We start from the raw sequence: 21491 nt of genomic DNA, 5'->3' as shown, positions 1-21491 counted from the left end.
AGAATAAGCCTGTGGAAAGTTACTTCTTCAAAAGCAAAAGTATCTCATATCATCTCTTCTCATTTTTCTTCTCTTTATCCTTCATGCTGCTGCAAGATGGGGAGAAGGTGAACAATCAGTCGGAGCTCTGATTGCTTACCTTGTCTGTCACCTCTTTCAGCAGACCCCCTAGCTCGGCGACTTGGGGGACTCCTACTACATGGTTTGTATCGCGCTTGACCAAGCCTGAAACTACAAGTAAGCTTCAAGTGAAATTGATACATTACCTTGTGCATCTCCACCAGTTAAAGATACCACCCCTGGATGGAGGAAGAGTACTTCCAGAGAAGATGCCACATCTACCTATGAGACAGATAAGGCAAGTCAAGACGACACCACACTCCGATACTTAGAAGTTTCGTGATTACGAGATCATTCTCCCACAATATTTCCTAATGTCATTTGTACTAAATCATTCACTCGTACTCACTAAAGGAGAGCTTGAACCTATGTACTTGTGTAAACCCTTCACAATTAATGAGAACTCTTCTATTCCGTGGACGTAGCCAATCTGGGTGAACCACGTACATCTTGTGTTTGCTTTCCTATCTCTATCCATTTATATACTTATCCACACTAATGACCGAAGCAATCTAGCGAAGATCACAAAAAGCGACCGTTTTCGTTACCTATGATCTATCTTGCAAGAGAACGGAGAATTAGATGGAGATCTCAACCATAGAATACGAGCTGGATGGAAAGAGTGCATCCGGCGTGTTGTGTGACCGTCGTAGGCCACTGAAGCTCAAGGGAAAATTTTATAGGACGGCAATAAGGCCAGCGATGTTGTATGGCAGAGAATGTTGGGTGGTGAAGCATCAACACGTACACAAAATGGGTGTAGCGGAGATGAGGATGCTTCGTGGGATGTGTGGGCACACGAGAAAGGATAAGATTGGGAATGAGGATATCCGAGGTACAGTAGGAGTAGCCGAAATTGTAGGAAAGATGAGAGAAAATCGGCTCTGGTGATTTGGACATGTGCAAAGAAGGCCGACTGACGCTCCGGTTCGAAGATGTGACTACGGGACAGAGGTTCAGGGCCGAAGGGGTAGAGGAAGACCTAGGAAAACTTTGGAAGAGACTCTAAGAAAAGACTTAGAGTACTTGGATCTAACGGAGGACATGACACAAAACCGAGCGCAATGGCGTTCTAGGATTCATATAGCCGACCCCACTTAGTGGGAAAAGGCTTTGTTGTTGTTTACGGTTAAGCTATGTTAACATTTTATATTTTTATTGATTTTTGTCTTATTATCTCTATAAAAAATTAATATAAAATGTTGACGTGATTTAACCGTTATCACATAAAATAAGAGGGAGTGGGAAGCGCACCCAATCTGCCTCAAAGACAGAGAAGCACGGGCACTATTTTTCTGTACCAAACCACCACAAAATTTTGACACCGCACCTAGCATTAATTGCTCAATAATTGGACTACTTCCTTCAACTAGAGATTTTCATTGTGCTTAGAAGTTAGAACACATGTCCGTTTGTCATATATTATCAAACAAATGAAGAGAACATATTTTTTAAGTGTTTTCTCATTTGTATAATGATATATTGCTATGTGCTATTTTTATGCACAATAAAAAATCTCTCCTGAGTATGTTCTAACAAGAGTCAGTCTCAGGTAATGTCCACTTAATAAATTTTCTAGGCATATTAAATTTATAGATCAAATTTTGTTATAAATAAAAAATAAAACTAAGTGATCAAATTTTGTTAAAAATAAAACTAAGTGACATGATTTTATTGATTCATATCTTGGCTCACTGTTAAACAACTATATAATTATATTTTTGGTATTCGGAAATTGATATGTCATTAATTAGTAGACAAATATATATACTAGCCATGGACCAAAATATCGATAATATCGGCGATCATTTTTTTAAGATGACGATATTTCGTGACTTATCCCCTTAATTATTGTTAATATATCGCGATATGAAACCCAAAAATACTTGAAAATTTATGAAAAGTCTCAATCTTGCGCATAGAGGGATTCGAACCCCTCCTATTTGACTACGCCTTGACCACCATATCACTTATGTTTTTGTGAAAATATGCTAAAATATTTATATATATGGTTTTGTTTTGAATTCTTTTTGCAAGAAACAAATTTGCACATATTCCAAATTCTTTGTGGTATTATATTTTAAATTGTGTCAATTAATTATTTAGTCAATGACATGTGGTTTTTAATTTTTTAATTTTTTATTTGGTCACTTACATGTAGGGCTAGAAAAAATTCCCGAAAATCCCAAACCAAAACCATCCCGAAGTTCGGGAATCCCATCCCGAAAAATACCGAAATTTTCGATATGGGATTGGTTTCCAAATCCCATTTGTTTGGTAATCCCGAAATCCCGAAAAATACCAAAGTATTCGGTTTCCTATTGACTTTTGGGTTTTGGTTCTTGAAAGCCATTGCCATGGTTGCTGACTACTCTTCACAATACTCTTACTCTGCAGATAGAGATGATGAAGATAGTGAAAATTTTGAACCTCATAGGAACTATATGTGGTACTAAGTAACTCATGTATCTCATGCAATGTATAAAGTGTAAAATATTGTACTAATTCATTATATATAAATGATTATGGTGTGTTTAAACTTCTTTCATTAATTACTACATATTTTCTACACTCGCAATGTTTGTCAGCTCGCTATATAATCAACTTAAATAAGTTAAATCCATCATGCAATGCATTTCCTTCCAATTTTTTGTGATAAACTAATAGATAATTGACTAAATAAACATCCTGCAAAGTTTCAATAAAATTTTCCTTTTTTCTTACAATTCCGTGGTTTTTATTCAATTTTTATCGATATCGATAATATCCCGATATTTCCATCGAAATTTCCATGTTTTTTTATTACCGATATTTCCGATATCATCGATATTTTAGACCATGATACCAGCCACATGTGGATTGTCCCTCTTTCAAACTCAACACTGACCCCAAGAAATCACAACTATAACTACACAACATCGTAATCATGTAACCGTATAATATTGTTGAGAGTTGATGATGTAAGGACAAAATTTCCCACGATGGTGAGGGATAGGCCATGGCAAGAGGATATAAGATGTTAGGCTACTCTTTATATTGTCAATTAATTTTATGATGCAATTCAAATTTCTTCATAGTATCAGAACGAGTTGTCCTTTGTATGAAAAACATACTCACACTTCACCCAATTTGTTATCCACGTGTAAGCTTGAAAATTACCCACACTTAAAGGAACGTGTCAAGAGTTGACAATGTGGACAAAATATCCAACTTTGGTGAGGGATATACCAATGCAAGGGCTTATATGATGAGCTACTCCTCATATTGTCAACTGGTGTTATAGTCGAACCCCAACCTCTTTCACATATGGCTCAAAAGATCATTTTCCTCTTTTAGTCCATACACCTTGTCTTACATGGTTACGCCCGAGTGATGCTCCATATCATATCGGTGTTTTATGCAAGTGATGAGTCGATTTTGTATTATATATTTTACCATGTTCTTAGTATGTTGGTATTTATTTTGGTGAGATTTTGATACTTTGATTTATATTTCGAATGTAGGACATTCGACTCATTTTTTAGCAAAAGGTTATTAAACAGATGAATTTTAGAGTAATTCCAATTGGAGGATGTTCACATGTCTTTCAACTAGTTCATAAGTTTTTTCTACCAAGCGATTAATTTATGGCAATGAAAAGGACTAGCGAGCGAGGCTGTCAAAACTAATACTTCGGGCTTATTTGGGTTTTTTGGCGTTCAAGATGGTATCTTTTAGGTTTGAGCCCTTCTGCAAATATGTTCAGAACTTCTTAAGCTATATATATATATATATATATATATATAATAAAAAAGTAAAAAAATAAAGCATCTTGGGCTTATTTTGGAGCTGATTTAGGATTTGAACGTGGCTGATCTTTGAAGGGGCAAATTTCTCATAATTGATTGTAATTATATTTCCTAGTTTACTTTAACTTATTTTGTTTCCTAGTTTTTAGAAGACCTTTTCTAGAAGGATTTTATTTTGTAGTAGTATAAATAAGGCTAAGTAGCCATTAGGGTTTTCGACGCACTACTTTGGAGAATTCAGTTTAGAGAGCTTTTTGGCGATTCAAGTTTATTTACAAGGTGTTTTCTGCCCATGCTTTTAATACTATTTTGCTTTTTAATTATGATTGTGTGTAACTAACTTTCTTTTGCTAGGGTTAGGCCACGAGCCTTAGAAAGAATATGTAGTTTCTTTTCAATTTATTTATACCTGCATGTTTTGAACTAGTAATCACTGAGTTTAAACTATCTAATTGTCTTAATGCTTAGTTACCATTAGGATATTTAAAAAAGTAATTTGAAGAAATTTTGGTTGGAGGACTGTCCCTGAATTTGATGAAGGCTTCTTGTGGTAAATAATTGTAATTTTACTTAGGATGAATATCATGTCTTACGGGTTGCCTATTTTTTCAAAGGATATCATAAAGCTTAATGAGTCTTGCATGTTTAGATTTGATCTGAATACCACAGATGGATTGTATGTTTGACAAACGTTTTAGATTGGAGGTCCAAGTAGAGCATACTTTAGGAAAACCTAACCTTCCAAGTATGCATGTATAAGTCATAAGTAATTGGAAGAAGTATGTTGGATTGTTAAGGTGACGTCAGAACCTTAGTGTTTTTACAACTTGATTTTCAAAAACCATTTTCTTTTGTTTTCTTTACTTTGCCGATTTCTTTAATTGTTTTAATTAAAATTCATTTTTATTATTTAAATTCCAAGATCAACCTTTTCTAACTTTTTTTCTTAAATAATTAACTAAGATTTGGTTTTAACATAAATTATTTTAAAAAATCCTTGTGGAGAATGACCTTACTTAAGCTATTATACTACGATTACCTTGTACCCTTACAAGTATTTTTAAGTGTTTTTATACCTACTTTTGCAGGTAGTAAAAATCCAATCAAGAAATTGGCGCCGTTGTTGGAGATTGTTTTTAAATAATTTTGTGTTTTTCATATTCTTAGTTGATTATTTGTGCATATAAAATTTTATTTATTTTCATTTTCGTGGTTCTTGTTGAATGCTAAAATTTGGGTTCTAACTTTGTGGACAGTAGCGATAGGATAGCCTTCATCATACCAGAAGTTGGTCGACCTTTAGGAAAGTCATAAGCTGCAATGGATTGTTTTAGATTCTCATAAGGAACACTTACAATTTGTGTTCTTTGCAATTTGAATACCCACGACATTATGTACTGTCTCCAAAGTGAATATTTTACAGAGCTTGTGCAGAATTATATTAATATGAGGTGCAACTTTCAAAGGCCTAGGTGTGATCTGTGAAGCCAAAAATAATCAAGAAAAATATGGAGGCGACACGTGGATTCTTGAGTTAAAAAAACAAAATTACCCTCAAGGCGCACTGGAACTCCCACGCGCGAGTAGCGGACAATCACAACTCAATCAAGGTCAAAAGTGATCAAAATGGGTATTTATTCAAAACTTATTTCATCCATCCTCATCAAATCCTCCCCACAAGGTAACCTCCAAAATATTTATTCAAAATAGGATTAATTACCTAAATTAATTGATTAATTTCCTAATTTTCTAATTAATTTCCTAATTGATTGCAAGATATTATTTTGACATAATATCTTGCAATTACACCAAAAAACCACCAAATGTGGCCGGTTCCCATCTCTCCAAAGGAGGCTGCCACACCCCTATAAATACCACCTCATTTCTCCAAAAACCTAAGTCCAACTCTCTTGCTAAATTCTCCAAATTTCTCTAAACACTTTTCCCTCAAATTCTAACTTTGGCATCAAAGGTTCTTCGACCAAAGCCCCTCTCATTCATCGTGGGCACGTAAGGCTCTTGGCCTTGACCTAAGGTGTTAATTGTTTTGCAAGTGCATTTTTGTCCAAGTAAAAGAAGGCAAAAATTTGCATCCACAAATTGGTGCTTTCATTGAGAATTTGAGTCACACGCTCGTAAAAAAACTCTCGCATTCAAGGTTTTTCATTTTCTTATTCATTTGTAGATTTTTCGTACGTTCTTACTATTGGAATTTTTATTTATAAAAATTCTTAGATAAAACGTAAAAGAGAAGTACAATGACAAGAGATTCAGAAAGCTCGATGAACGAAAATTTCAACGTTCAAAAAATGGGACCATGACGATCCACGAGCCTAAAAGGGATGACAAGTAGAGCAGTACCACCACTGCAGGGCGCCACTGTAGCAACCACCATGGCCATGTTTGGCAGGCCTATGCCTTATGGGGAGCAACAAGCCCAGGTGCGAAGGGTAGCCCAAGTTGCTGCCCTAGCAACCTAATTTAGAGCATAATGCATGGCCCAAGCCGCACCAAAAGAAGCCCAACACCCATGCGCTCTAGTGGCCCGATCCGAGCTCACGACCCAACCTACTATCGCGGTCCAACTCGAAGCCCAGCCCACTTCCGTGGCTTTCCATGCAACCCAAATCGAACCAAGGCCGATTCAACCGTCCCAACTCCAAATTTCTGGGCCAACAATTGAACTGTGGGCATTTTTATCCCATTTCTATACGAATATGACATTTCTTAACTTACATCTCACGCTCGGAGTCTACCATACTTTCCATTACTCAAGGAGACGCATTCCTTCCAAGCTCTTCCAACCTAAATGGAGAACAACACTTGTCCCGGCAAGTTATAAAGTTGACGAGCACTCTCACACAACAAACGACCTTGGTGAATCAGCTTTTGCAGCCACTGAGATGCAACGTCCCCGGACGAGGTATCCCGAAGTAGGACAAGGGCAGACGAAAAACCTCTCCAGCAGCGTCTCAGCAAGCAGTCACTCGACCAGCCCCGAACCAAGTGTTCTGGTGGCGTACACTCCCGACTAGGCCTCCAAGATAGCGTATACTCTCGTCTTAACACGCAGATGAACGTGCAGTCTTAGTTAGGTCCACAGACGAGCATACACTCAAGGTTAAAGTCACACTCCGACAATCAACATAAGCAACCTTTTAGGTGAAGTGTTCATTCGTGGCTAGGTACGCAAAGAGCATTATCCACCTCATATTGGAGTAGGCAGCACGACGGACAGAGAGAACCATTCACTCAATCCTGCTCAAGTTCAACCGGTAACCTGCGAAGAACTTGCTCGCCCGCTATCAACATACCACATGCACCGCATCAGTAGTATAAATGAGTCAAACATATGGAAGAGCAGCCTAGACCAACAGGTCACGACTAGGGGCAGCCAAGAGCTCGGCTACCTCAACAAAAACAAATTCATGAAGAAGTAGAGAAACTATTGACCGAGCGATTGCGTGATTTCCAACGTAATGAGGTCATTGACGAGGCACTACGATGGGACATGACCAACATAAACAGGTTACCCTTCATGAACGAGATCGAGCAGGTAAAGCCTCCGTGTGAGTTTAGCATGCCACATTTCACATTCTTCAAATGAGATGGAAACCCAGATAGACACTTGAAGCACTATCGAAGCGCAATGATCCTCTATCAAAACAACAACGATCTCATGTCAAGATATTCTCTACCACTTTACAAGGCGAGGTGCAAGATTGGTTATACACACTGTCGCCACAATCCATCTGGAGTTTCAACGAACTTTCTTTGGTTTTCACCAAAGAATATTCATCCTATCACTCGATCAAGAAGAAGTCTGACCACTTGTTCAACGTCAAGTAGAACCCATAGCTAGAGCAGTCTTCCAAAAAGAACTTCCAGCAGATCACTTGCTGTTCGAAAAATTGATTATGTAAGAAGATCTAACTCTGGCACACTCTTTCATTCTGACAGAAAAACATGCATTTTGGGATGAGGCTCGCCTATCCAGATGGAAGGACTTGAAAGAGAACCTGACATCACATTCCTACTATCCAAACCGGAAGCAACAGATGACCTATTCGCATGTTTGACGGTATATGAAGCAGCAATAATCTCTACCATCATACGAGAAGAGTTGGGGACCCGACTACCTGTATTCCATAGTTCAAAAGCTCTTCTCGATGCTACCAAAAACTCAAAAGCTAACTTTGGCGATAGTTGCTACAACTCGGAAACTCAAGTTATACCTTCAGACACACGTAGTCATCCTCATGACGCACTATTCTACCCAATTTAGACTCGCAACGATAAAGGCGTAGACACTGGCGAATGCAAAGTTTTCTGACGAACGCAACAACTCGGCCTAAAAAGCTCACCAAGGGCAGACGAATACTAGAAAGACACACTCGGAAGCAAGTTTTGTCCTCATCGCCCCAAACGATTTTACATAGGAGCAACATGTACCGGTAGTTGAACACCACATCCTGCTACGCGTCACATGGCACCAACCAACCTTTACTCCATAATTCAACTCTAGAGAGACCTAACGACGGCTCAACAGCTCCCTACTGCGCCTTCACACTTAGCCTAGATGAAGTAACAAAGCGGCCCAACGACGTCCTGGAGGTAGCCGAGCACGCCCTAACCGTGCCTGCTTCACCCCATGGAGACTTTTGGCATTTGCATATCGACGACGCATCCAACTACAAAGGTTCGGGAGCAGGTGTGGTTCTTTGTCACCTTAGACGGTTCGATACTTGAACATGCAATCACTCTAGGCTTTAAAACATCCAACAACAAAGAAGAGTACGAGGCCCAATTAGCAGGCCTCCAAATGGCAAAAGACTTGGTGATGAAAAAGCTCGCAATTGATTCTGGTTCCCAACTAATCATTAGCCAGACTACTTGGGGCGTTTCAGACTTACACATTCACTCAAGTTCCGCTGGCAAACAACGCTCATGCGGACGCACTAGCCGGCTTGAGCTCCGCCCTCGACCATTAACTTAAACGTTCTATTCTGGTGGAGTATCTAAACAAGCCAAGCATAGAGGCGGAGCCAGCAGCCGAGGTGTTACAAGTTAGTACAACTTCAAACTAGCAAGATTATATTATAGACTAGTTGGTCAATGGCACACTCCTTACGGAAAGATTGGAGTATAGAAACTCCAAATAAAGGCAGCACACTACTACATGTGGAATGGCATTCTCATGTGAAAATCCTACGCTGGACCACATCTCCACTGCCTAGCGCCTCCCGACGACCTAAAGGTTCTAAGCTTAATCCACGAAGGCGTTTGTGAAAATCACTCCGAAGGCTGATCCTTAGCATATAAAACTCTAAACGTAGGTGACTACTGGCCTATCATGCACCAAGATGCTAAGGAGTTGGTACAAAAGTGTGACCGTTGCCAACGCTACAAGCCGGTACCAGCACTATGTTATGCTCGTAAATTTACTATTATATAGATAATAATTCTCCTTGATTACACCTTTGTCTTACTCTTCTTTATAGTTTTACATTATATTTTTGTTTTTGTAGGTTGTAACAAGCAAAGAGTGCAAAATGAGCTAAAAAGGCTTTTAAAATCCTATGTCATCAGCACAGCCTGTGCATATCAACTGAGTTTGTGGGTTAAATTGATTCGGGAAGAACTAGGAGATGTGCCATATATGTTTGGAAATCCACGGATGTCTATTTTCCGTAGAATTTTACGGTTCATGAATATCATTTTTCTAGAGGGAGTTATGACAGTTTTAGTACATGAAGGTCGGGCTACTCGTGAATACAAAGTTTTCTAGAATCGTATATCAATATAGCAAATTAAAGGAAGATTAAAATTTCTATTTATTAGGAGTTTTAACCAGTTGAAGAAAGCCAAAAGTCTGAGAAAAAGTAAATTAGAAGTCTTTTTAATATAATGAGACTTAAAGCTCATTAAGCTTGATAAGGAAAAAAAGGCTAATTGCCTTGTTGGTTACAACTAGAAGGGAGAAAAAGGAAGGACCAGAGCACCGTTCTGAAATTCGTCATCGAAGAGTTTCTTCTTCTCCTTTTAGTTTCTGTTTTGTTTGTCTTTGTTGCCCATTTACATTATGAGTAACTAAATTTCATAGTTGGGACTAGGTTGAAGTCCTAATCATGTTTCCATGAGTATTTCTGATACACTTTTGTTACAAGACAATTTGTTGATGCTTTAGTGATTAATTCAAGTTTTAATTCCAATCTTATTGAGTTATTTTATGATTGACCACCATAGAATAGCTTTGTAATTGAGTTTGCTACATGGGTAAATTTGGATGATCGAGTCTTGTACCTATGCCAAGTAATAAGAGAACTAGTTACAGCTTTTGGAATTAATTATCACGAATAACTGAAATAGATACCATGTTCTAGGATTTGTGTGTTTGTCTATTTCCATCGTATTATGCTTTCTCGGAGTGCAACTTAGTAGATACCATGCTAAATACTTCGAGAATGAAAAGAGTTAGCATAGACACCCATGCCTAATTTGTTGTTTAGGGAAATCAATAGCTTAAAGAGTAGATACCTTGCCTTTAGGTTGACAAACGTAAAGCATCAAAAATTTGTTTCGTATCATAGTGTGAATCGGTTGCTTAGGCGGAAAAGGTTAGAGATGGAAGTCAAAGTCCTAACCATTCAAACATCGTTTTCAAAACCCTTATTGCCGATTACTTTTATATGCCTACGTTCTTTATATAGTGCTTTTATACTTAAACTTAAGACGTCTTAAACTATTTTGTTAAACCTTTACTTGCATATTTGCTAGTTTTGTGAATTAATGAATTTATATTGTTAGGAATCATACTCTAGATACATATTAGTGCAATCTTCGCGGGAATGATCTCATACTTGCCTTCTATACTATATGTTTGATCTTGTGCACTTGCGAGTTTAAAACAAGCATTTAGTAGCTTATTATTTAGGTTGCTAAATGCATAACACACTGCCAGCCATGGAACTACACCCGCAGACGAGTCATTGGCCGTTCATGCAGTTGGCTATCAAATTGGTAAGGCCAATACCGCCTGCTACTAGGGGCATAGGCATGATGATCGTGGCAACCGATTACTTCAGCAAATAGGTAGAAGCATAGCTCATAACAACCATGACTTAGACGGACATAGAGTGCTTCATATGGAAGAACATCATTTACCGATTTAGCATCCCTCAATCCATTATCACCAACAATGGGCTGCAGTTCGTGGGCAAACATCTGGCGAAGTTCTTCCAAAAGTATGGCATCAAGCAGCATACGTCCACGCCGAGATATCCTTAAGGCAATGGGTAGACCAAAGCATTCAACAAGATGATCATCGACTGCCTCAAGAAATCCCTCTACGATAAGAAGAGAAAGTGGCCAAATTAACTCCCCGGATGTCTATGTGCATATCGTACGATCAAACGACCAGCCACTCGTAAGACTTATTTCTCTTTGGCATTTAGTTCAGAGGTAATCATTCATCCCGATGTCATCATGCTAAGTATTAACACTCTACTGCCAAGCGTTAAGTAGAACAATAAGGAGATGGCCACAAGTATAAATCTGACAAAGGAAAAGCGTGAGCAGACCATCACCCACATCACAGCTTACGAGTAACAACTCATCTCCAACTACAACAAAAAGGGCAAGATCCGGTAGTTCCAGCCCAGAGATCTAGTCCTATAAAAAACCTTCATCACTACCTACAAAAAAGGCTCCAAAAATATGGATCCCATCTAGGAAGGTTCATACAAGATTAGTAGAGTAAGCGGCAATGGTAATTACACCCTCGCCACCATGAACGACAAAGAGATCGAAAAGCAATGGAACGCCTACAATATGAAGAAGTACCATGTGTGACCTCCCACTACATCAAAGCCCGAAGACTCAAGCAGCTCAACAGGCACCATCTCACAAGTTGATGACTATCCAGTTGTTATGCAGTTACCTTACGGCTAAGTTCTCATTCGTTTCACTCGTTTTTCAATCAGGAATTCAGAAGTAATCTACAACTTGGCTCGGATGCATACTTACAACAACTAATCACTCATGCACTTCAAAAGAAGACCAGACTCTTCTTAGAGACTCATTGCAGGAATTGCACCCCCAAGGGACCAACCATGCTCTCCAGTGTGAGTGGGTAAACCAATTCCCCAACACCCAACTGGGTCTGCTCTCCAGTGCGAGAGGATAAACTAATTGTTCTCCAATGCAAGAGGATAAACCAATTCCCCGACACCCACATGGGTTTGCTCTCCAAGGCGTGAGGATAAACTTTACACTCTGAATATCCAGACGTGGATGAGCTGGGCTGCCCTAGTATAACTAGATGCACGATGGCTTGCACCTAGATTCCTAGAAGTAGTAACAATGGTCTTTTTCAAAGGTTAGCTAATTGAAGGATTTTAGGTCTCTTAGCCTAATCCGCGGGGAACCGGGCCCTAGAGACAGAAGGGGCACATTGTGTAGTATGCCCTACAGACGGTTGCCTTGGAACCCTAAAGCTGCTACCATGTGCACTAAGGTAGCCTACGGTTTCCAGAAGATTGCCTACGACTTGCCCTTCGAGCAATAAGCCACGTAAAACTTATACAACCGTACGTTTCTGTGGAAGGCTAAACAAGTTGGCGTGCATATACAAAGTTTCGTCCACTGCCGACATGCTATGCAATTGATGGGCTTCATTTCTGCCAAAGCGTGGAACGACCTACACCAAGTCCTAAAGTGTTATGATACTTACTACACAACCTACAGAATTGGAGAAAGCCAAGGTTAACAGCCTATTGGTCACGCAGATTTGTCTGCTTCTGTAAGTAAGGCGTCCGGCTACAGACCTATAACTAACAACTTTGCAAAGTTTTACACCAACACTTACGGTTGCATAGGCTACGCGGGTCTGTCTACTTATAGAAAATCAGCACGTCTGTCACTGGTCTATAAAGTCTAAGGTTAAGGCATGAACTAAAAAAGCGAAGATGGAGAAAAAAAAGGAAGCAAGTTTATTAAATTTTCTAGCAAAATTGATAAACGACTAGCAAAGACCAAAGGAGTTCAAGCAAAACAAGAGCAATAAGGAAAACAAAGAAAATCATAAATGCTACTTAGAAGACTACCATTCAGCAGCTTGGACATCTCACGACTACTCGGTCGGCACACCTTCAGCAGCCACAACACTTCCAGCAGCGACATCATCTAGCGTTTCACCCTCGACTGCTCTAGCTTGGGCATCAACCTCTTCAACTACTTCACTAATAGAGGCCTCAAAAGTAAAGGCAAGCAAGCCTTTCGGAGAAATAGAGAAGGTTTCGAAGTCTTCCTAGCAAACTCAAAGTTAGACGGTCTACCAAAGAAATGATCTACATAACCTAGCTTGTAGAAATCGACCTAACTTTGAACAAGCAAAGCCTCGAGCCTAGCCTTTTCACCTTTCATTTATTCGTTCTCCTCGAGCAGACCAACACATGCGCGCTGCAGTACATCCACTTCTTTCTTCAAACTTTCGTTGATTTTCAACGCACCTTGGAGTTCCAACACTTGGGGTTCAAGCCTATCAATGACCTTCTTGAAATGGATCACTTGGTTATAAGCAGCAATCAGCTCTTCATCCTTTGCATAAGAAGTGAAACGAAGCTCAGAAACGGCACTCTCAAGATCTTGAATCTGAGGTATGTAACATCCGATCTCCTTCTCTGCACTTTCATACTTAACGTGGATCGCGTCAAGCCTAGTTTTCAAGTCAATGATCTCTTGGCAAGCGTTTTCAAGCTGCAAAGAAGTAGGGGTAAAGATATTAGACCCCTTCAAAGCGACGAGCTCAAATTCCAACCTTTTGATCTTCTCGGCAGAAGAATAAGCTTCGGCTACCATAGTCTTTGCCACCTCTTTGGCAGCCTTGGTATCATCTTGTTAAGAAGCATAGACTTGGCTGTTATAATAGCTGTCTTCTGCATCATGTCTTCCTATACTCGATCGTATGCTTCACAAAAGAACTTGGGCAAACAACTCCCTTAATGCCATTAACAAACCTGGCACAAGCATCTATGTCTTCAAGCAGATCTGGTTTCAAAAGCACACAGATCTCAGTAGCCTCCCCAGAAGCAGGCTTAGTGGATTTCTCATAGCTGCCCACGCAAGCAGTCTTCTATCTCCCAATAAGTGAATCAATCTCAGCAACAGGGGAAGTAGGCCTTGACTTTAGCCAAGTTGAGCAGCCCAAGCAGTGGCCCTAGCTACAACACCTCATCGACCCATGTCAAGCCAACTCCTGGCCCTTGCCAACCGACGTGCCATTTAATACCCTGAATATAAATATATGAATTGAATGTCAAAATTATGATTATGTGAAAAAATTCAGAATTTATATTAATTCACTTGAGTTTAGTTTAAAATTAAACTAGTTACGAAGTTTAAAGTTTGGAAATTAATAAATTAAAAAACGTAGACCTTTTGAGGTCACAAATTATATATGTGGATAGAGCTCGATCTCATGAACGCGTAGGTGCAAACCGTTCGTGAAAGGGAGTTATAACGAAAGAGTTATTAACGTTTAAAGTCAAGGACATTTTTGTAATTTTGACTATAATTAGAAGACTCCAGATTTCTGAAGCCATTATTGTAATGCCACGTGTGTGGCTGAGATGAAAAAGGAAAGGATAGAAAAGAAGGGAGATGGACGAATCAAGGAGGGGGAGAAAAAAAGGAACAAATAGGGGAAAAGAATGAGGAGGGAAAGGAGAGAAAGAGATAAGCATGGGGAAACCGGGTTTTTCCCCAACCCGTGACCCGACCCGACCACCTTTTGAATTTCCGGCCACCTTTGATGCTGGAAAAGGTGCCAAAATGACCCTCATGTCATTTCATTCGATCTTCTTCCTAATTTCTCTCTAAAACCGTTAAATTGGGGTTCGATTTTATGTAAAACCCTCAAAGAATGGTGCGGCGGTTTAGGTGGTGTTTCACCAATTATGAAGCTAACTCCTCCAATTACTACTACCAAAACACTCTCCTCAAATCCAAGAACAAAGCCCATGCATTGGTTGGGGCGTTGGAGTTGGTTTGGAGTCGAATCAAGAACACCCAAAAACAAGGGTTTCTGGCAATTCATGGTAAATTTGAGGTGTTTTCCGGCTAAATTGGACTTGTCCACAGGTATGAAACTTGCTCTACTCATTGAGATCTACAACCCTGTAAATTTTGAGAATACGAGTGGCTTGATCCCTGTTGGGGTACGTAGGCAGTCTAACGAGACGTTAGATGCAGCCATACGATAAGTAAGGTTAAATAACTGTGAATTAACCTTTGGTTGAGAAGTGTTTTTAAAGTGAAGAAAATTTAGAGATTTAAAAAAAAAAAATCTAAGCATATGCCTTATAAATTAAAATTATGGTTATGTCTAGTTGAAGGAATTAAGGAATTTGAATAACGTTTTGTAATTTGGGATTTGATAATGAAAGTAGAGTTTAGTTTGGGGCTATCGATAATAATAATATTATTTCTCGAATTAAAGGATTAATTCGGGGCGGGGCGTTACATGCCGCACCACCTCGACGACTGACCTACGACAACACTATCCAAGAAGAAGACAAGGAAAATTATTTTTTTTCTTACCCCAGTGCGGCATGGAAAAGACAAAGAAAGCAACGAAAGATGGTCTTTTGCACAGGCAATAGTAAAGGATTGCTAGAGGAGGGGGAACAAATATCTCTAGCTTTCTCTTTCTTGTAGGGTAGGATAAATTGCTCTCCAAAGTTGATTTAATAATATCTACTTAAGGTAGACTTAAATAGACTTTGGGAGAAATTTATTTCCCTTTCCTAGAAGGATCTAATTTCCAATTAAAGAGGGAATCTACATCAAAATAGGAAATAATTCTATGTTTCCTAAAGCAAGAAGATCTCTACACCTGCTGCCCTTTCTTACGAGCAGCCCAACAGGTGTGGGGGTATTTGTGGAGCAAAAAATAATCAAGAAAAATATGGAGGCGACACATGGATTCTTGAGTTAAAAAGACAAAATTACCCTCGAGGGGCACCAGAACTCCCACGCGTAAGCATCGGACAATAACAACTCAATCAAGGTCAAAAGTGATCAAAATAGGTATTTATTCAAAACCTAGTTCAATCATCCTCATCAAATCCTCCCCACAAGGTAACCTCCAAAATATTTATTCAAAATATGATTAATTACCTAAATTAATTTATTAATTTCCTAATTAATTAATTAATTTCCTAATTAATTAATTAATTTCTAATTAATTTCCTAATTGATTGCAAGATATTATTTTGACATAATATCTTGCAATTACACCCAAAAACCATCAAATGTGGCCGGTTTCCATCTCTCCAAAGGAGGCGGGCCACACCCTTATAAATACCACCTCATTTCTCCAAAAACCTAAGTCCAACTTTCTTGCTAAATTCTCCAAAATTTCTCTAAACACGTTTCCCTCAAATTCTAACTTTGGCATCGGAGGTTCTTCGGCCAAAGCCCCCCCATTCATCGTGGGTGTGTAAGGCTCCTGGCCTTGACCTAAGGTGTTAATTGTTTTGCAGGTGGATTTTCGTCCAAGAATAAGAAGGCGGAAATTTGCATCCACACGATCTCTATACCAATTTCTACAATCCAAGGTGCACAAAGTATCCTAATTCTAGGTAGGTAGATATTTAGCATCGTTTTAAGTAGCCTATTGTGCCAGCCAAAATATCTTGGGAAATTACAATCGAAAAATTGGCTGAAACTGTTGAAAGTAGAAAGTAGCCTTTTGAGTAGCCTAATGTGCCAGCCAAAGCATCTTGGGAGATTGCACTCAAAAACTTGGCATGTGCCAACCAAAGCATCTGGGAGATTGCAATCGAAAAATTGGTTGAATTTATTGAAAGCAACAAGCAACCTTGTGAGCAACCTAATATGCCCGCCAAAGCATTTTGGGCAATTGAACTTGAAAAATTGGATGAACACAACTACAAAAAACACTTTGCGCAACAAAATAAGATTTGTTGCGCGAAGTAAGATTTCGTCACTCAAAACCGCAAAGCTCATGAAGATAGGGTTTGCGCAATGTAAATTAATCTTCATATTTCATCACACAAAGTTTTTTATTTTTGATTTTTTTATTTAATCAAATTAATTTCATATTTTGGGCGACGAAATATTTGATAGCACAAGATTTTGCGAGACAAAAGTTTTTGGTTTTTATTTACTTAAATTGACTTTTTGCTTTATTATTTTTATTATTTAATTTAATTATAGTAATTGTTTGCATGACAAAATACTTGGTAGCGCAAGATTTTTTAAATTTAATTTAATTGTATGGCTTTATTTTTTTAATTACTTTAATTTAAATTGACATATTCAGAATAAAATTACATATGAAAAATAATGATCGAATTATCCATAAGTCTATTGTGGTGGTGGTGACAGGGGATATGGTTCGATAACGTCATAATCCTCAAGTCCTCAACTTTCACCGGCAAAATCCCGACGATACTTTAAAAAAAAAAAAAACAAACATGGTCAAATAAAAAAACCAACATAAAATAATACCAAACATGGTCAGTAGGGCTGGGTTCGGTTCTTTTCGGTTCGGTTTTTTGCCAAAACCGAAACCAAACCGAAATTTCGGTTCGGTTCGGTTCGGCCCAATTTTTTTTCGGTTTTTTTCGGTTCGGTTTTTTTTTCGGTTCGGTTTTTTCGGTTCGGTTTCGGTTTTTTTTCGGTTTTTTTTTTTTTCTCAGTAAAATAGATCTAAAACGAGGCAATACTGCATCACCGAATACTACAATTTATACATTTTGAAATCACACCACCTGTCAACCACCCACAGAAAAGGATCCTATGTTTTTACTTGATTAACCATCATAGGCAGCAAATTAATTGTATATGATGATGGAAAAGAAACAAAAACCCATAAACATCACTCCTTTTCTTGTTCTTTTTGCTTTTCTGAGCCAAGAGATAAACATGAGATATTGAAACATCAATACTCAAACCAGAAGCCTTCAAACATGAGATATTGAAACATCAGGAAACTCGTCTTTTAGAAGAGAAAGAAAAATAGGCAGCAGCTGCTCTATAGTTGCATCCTGCAGTGAGAGGGAGAAAAATTAGCTTCGAAGTAAGAATTTGAATTAAATAACAGCCCCAAAATTTTCTTGCCTTTCCTAAAACTTGTGCCATTCCCATTATTACTGAAGCCAATGCAGAACGAACGTGCTGGGAAGAATCTGTCGACAATTCCTATGGCAGGCAAACATAGTAAGTAAAAGCATAACAGTATTTAGAACTGCCTAAAAACTACAACAAACTTCTTAGGGAAAGTATAACCATAGGTTAAGTGAGATGTGCAACCTTTACGAAAGGAAGGATCTGCTGAATGGCAAGTTCTGGATTCACAATTCGGCAAAACTTAGTTACTTTTCCTGCAGCATGCTACTAAACAGGTCTACCTTCCTCGAGAATCCAGAACAAAATTGAATACCACATAGTCCAACCACCAGATATAAGTATGTACTTTATAAAAAATCTCATGTTTAACCACCAGTTCGACACACACAGAAAAAAAAATATGTAAACATACAGAAAGAAAAACTTGTGAGGAGTCAATACCTGGAGGACTTTGGGGCCGAGGAGGTGAGAGGACTTTCGGAGGGTATGCGGGTCGGGCAAGGACCTGGAGGAGATGGATTTGAGGTCCATGTCGGTGAGCTCCAACTCCACCGAATCCACCACAGTACGCGTGTCATCGGACAAGGCGGAGTGGATCAGGATCATCGCCTTCACTTGCAGCGTCGGAAGCAGCGCCGGAACTCCCCCCATCCATTTTTCAGCGCCTGTTTACCACGGCGTTTGATTTTTGGGGAGCGAGAGACTGAGGAAGCGCAGCGGATGAGAGAAAGAGAGGAGAGATTTGAGAATGAAAAGAAAATGAATGACGGCTAGGGTTTGTGAACTTTATAAATTTTATAAAACTTTAAGATTAGAATGCCTATAAATATTATACTGGTACAATTATAGCAATACAAAGCCTACAGTCAAGTTGGTTTGAAGGAAGCTATCCCCACCTGGACGGAAGGGGTTCGAATCTCCTCTCCAGCAGGTTTTGAGTATTTATATTTTATTTTCATATTTCGGTTCGGTTCGGTCCGGTCCGGTTTTCATACCTCAAAAACCGAAACCGAACCAACTAAATTCGGTTCGGTTCGGTTCAACAGATTCGGTTCGGTTTTTTTCGGTCTCGGTTCGGTTCGGTTGTCGGTTTTTTTCGGTTTTCGGTTTTTCCAACCCACCCCTAATGGTCAGAGTCATAACGATTCTCTTCTTTTTCTACTCATCGTACTTTCATCATAGAATGTTAAGAACTTTTAACTTTATGAAAATATTTTTTATCTTTCAGGTTTTTATTGATGATGTACAAATTGTAATTGCCCTTCCTGATTTGGTAAGTTAGTTAACATTATTCATAACGTATATTACCTGCAAGCATGCGTGTAAAGCTTAAAGAGAGCCGGTCCTGATGATAGCCAGGTAAATATTATAGAAGTATGACACAACTGCATGCTGGCGTGGTGGTAAAGGCTTAGTGGAACAGTGTTTGCTTCTTGTCTCTAGTTCGAAACTGGAAAGACTCGTTTGTTTTTTTAATTAATTTCGTATTAACCAAAAAGGTCACGCTGAAGACTTTGAAATACGCATATCCAAATAGGCCTAATCTAATAAGAATTTTATATTTTTATTTTTGGCCTTTCAAATCTCTAATAACAATTAGGAAAATAAACAATTATAAAAAAATTTGGTTGAAAAATTAGATCACGTAAACTTAATTTAGTACATTTGCATGTAAAAACACGGGGTGTGTAATATTTTAAGTAATATTTGTATATATTTCTTTTTTTTTTATATTAATTGAATAATTTTCAATGATGTTTGATGTAAAATTATATTCGTTCATGTATTTACTAGTTAGAAAAATATTTTCTACTTACCAATGTACAAAACGTCGGGGGTCAATGAACTATATAGGACCCTACTCCAAAAGCTCACTTAGGACCTCTAAATTCTCAGGATTGGCCCTGACCTCAAACTTGAATTGAAAGTTCTAGATTTATTCATTTATTTTTTAAACAAATTATAGACAGAGGAATCAAACTTGAAACTTCTTCCAATATAAGAAGTGTACTGCTCAATCAAGGGAAAACATAGTAAAAATTTAAAGACATTTGAATAATTAAAATATGTTTGAGTAAATTTTTGATGTTTGAATAATTAGTATTACAACAAAAAAGTGTACTTAAATATTTTAGAATATTTTCATAAGAAAAGGCTATCAGTATTATTTATTTGAAAATTAATATTGTAGTGTAATAACGTCTAGTAGTTCTACCATAAAAATGTAATTTGATGCCACTTAGTATTACGATCTAGTGGTATTCCTCTTCACTTGTAAGTGAGAAGTCTTAGGTTTGATTATCACCGAAGGTGAAGTTGAGCCATATTATTATGGCAAACCCATTATAAGGCTTAGCCCACTTTCACTTAGTGTAGATACTATCTTTTGTTTAAAAAACAAATTGTAATATGATATCCAGGTTGGAAAAGACAACTTGCTATCGTAATACTATTGTCATTATTTGTAATTTATTGTAACATTACGACAATTTACGATAAGGGAATTGTTGTTGAGACTCCAAAAATCTCATTCTAAACTCCAAACATTCTATATTTGGAAAGAAAAATACACTTGTGAGGAGTGTAGAATGAGATTTTTGGAGTGCTAATAACACTTCCCTACGATAATTATATAACCTTAAGTGTAATTTTGAACGATTATGCTTTACCTTAAACGTTGAATGTTGGGTTATGGTGAACAGGATTACGATGTTGTGTAATTTCATAGCATTCCCTAAGAATATGCTAATTTAAACGTTCCACTGCTTTTCAATCTCTTAGTTGTTCATGATGGCGATGGTGTAACTACCCTTGCCGCCTACTCTTCTGATCTTGTACAGACCTTCCCAAATAAGATCCATCTTTTTGAAGCCTTCTTTACGGGCAGTGATGAAGGCTTGTCTTAAGACTAGATCTTCGGACTGGAATTGTCGGATCTTTGCCCTTTTGTTGTAACTGGAAAGGAGCTGCTGCTAGTAGGTTGCGATGCGGGTAATGGTCTTCTCGCGTTTCTCCTCTACCATATCTAAGCTTGTGGCCATCTCCTTACCGTTCTGCTCAATGCTTGGCAATAGAGTGCTGATACTTGGCACAATGATATATCATGCTATAACACGATTACGATGCTATGTAATTATAGTCATGATTTATTGGGCAGAATGAGTTTGATAGAGGAACAATCGATGCGTGGCTGGGAGGAAGTAGGAAGATTGTAAACTTGTTCCTTGTTTCCTATTTTTTCAAGTTTTAATGTTCTTGAAATATATTTTTATGTTCCTGAAATATATTTATGTAACATAAATAGAAAAGAAATTGACGAAACATAAAAATATATTTCAAGAACATTAAAACTTGAAAAAATAGGAAACAAGGAACAAGTTTTCAATCTTCCTACTTCCTACCAGCCACGCATCGATTGTCATCTTGAAG

At 38.2% G+C, this 21491-nt stretch overlaps 2 protein-coding genes across 3 annotated transcripts in view; both read right to left on the bottom strand.

Annotated features, from left to right (window-relative positions):
* Positions 1-21491, bottom strand: part of LOC126611015 (uncharacterized) — a 98483-nt gene that overhangs the window by 11737 nt on the left and 65255 nt on the right. The window lies entirely within an intron of this gene.
* On the bottom strand, positions 17793-18817 carry LOC126611020 (protein phosphatase PP2A regulatory subunit A-like). 2 transcript variants are annotated; one of them, XM_050279205.1, is made up of 3 exons: positions 18504-18817; positions 18054-18134; positions 17793-17980 (listed from the first exon to the last, which is right to left on the bottom strand). In XM_050279205.1, exons 1-3 carry the CDS (start codon positions 18711-18713, stop codon positions 17897-17899), a joined length of 375 nt encoding a protein of 124 aa, XP_050135162.1. In that variant the 5' UTR covers positions 18714-18817; the 3' UTR covers positions 17793-17896. The 2 variants fall into 2 exon arrangements, 1 of the variants encoding a protein (XP_050135162.1); XR_007618665.1 differs by lacking the exon at positions 17793-17980 and adding an exon at positions 18246-18343 and having other exon boundaries at positions 18049-18134; positions 18504-18643.

This window comes from Malus sylvestris, chromosome 17 (genome assembly GCF_916048215.2).
Source record: "Malus sylvestris chromosome 17, drMalSylv7.2, whole genome shotgun sequence".
Taxonomy (NCBI): Eukaryota; Viridiplantae; Streptophyta; class Magnoliopsida; order Rosales; family Rosaceae; genus Malus; species Malus sylvestris.
The sequence above is the reverse complement of the archived record's forward strand: the minus strand, read 5'-3'. Positions and strand labels throughout refer to the sequence as shown.

What these genes read in the sequence shown, in the direction of transcription:
- LOC126611020 (XM_050279205.1), bottom strand. Translation starts at nt 18,713, where the DNA reads ATGGGGGGAGTTCCGGCGCTGCTTCCGACGCTGCAAGTGAAGGCGATG. An exon ending in TCGGCCCCAAAGTCCTCCAG is followed by an intron (nt 18,135 to 18,503) that starts GTATTGACTCCT and finishes TGCCTGCCATAG; the next exon opens with GAATTGTCGACAGATTCTTC. An exon ending in TGGCACAAGTTTTAGGAAAG is followed by an intron (nt 17,981 to 18,053) that starts GCAAGAAAATTT and finishes CTCTCACTGCAG; the next exon opens with GATGCAACTATAGAGCAGCT.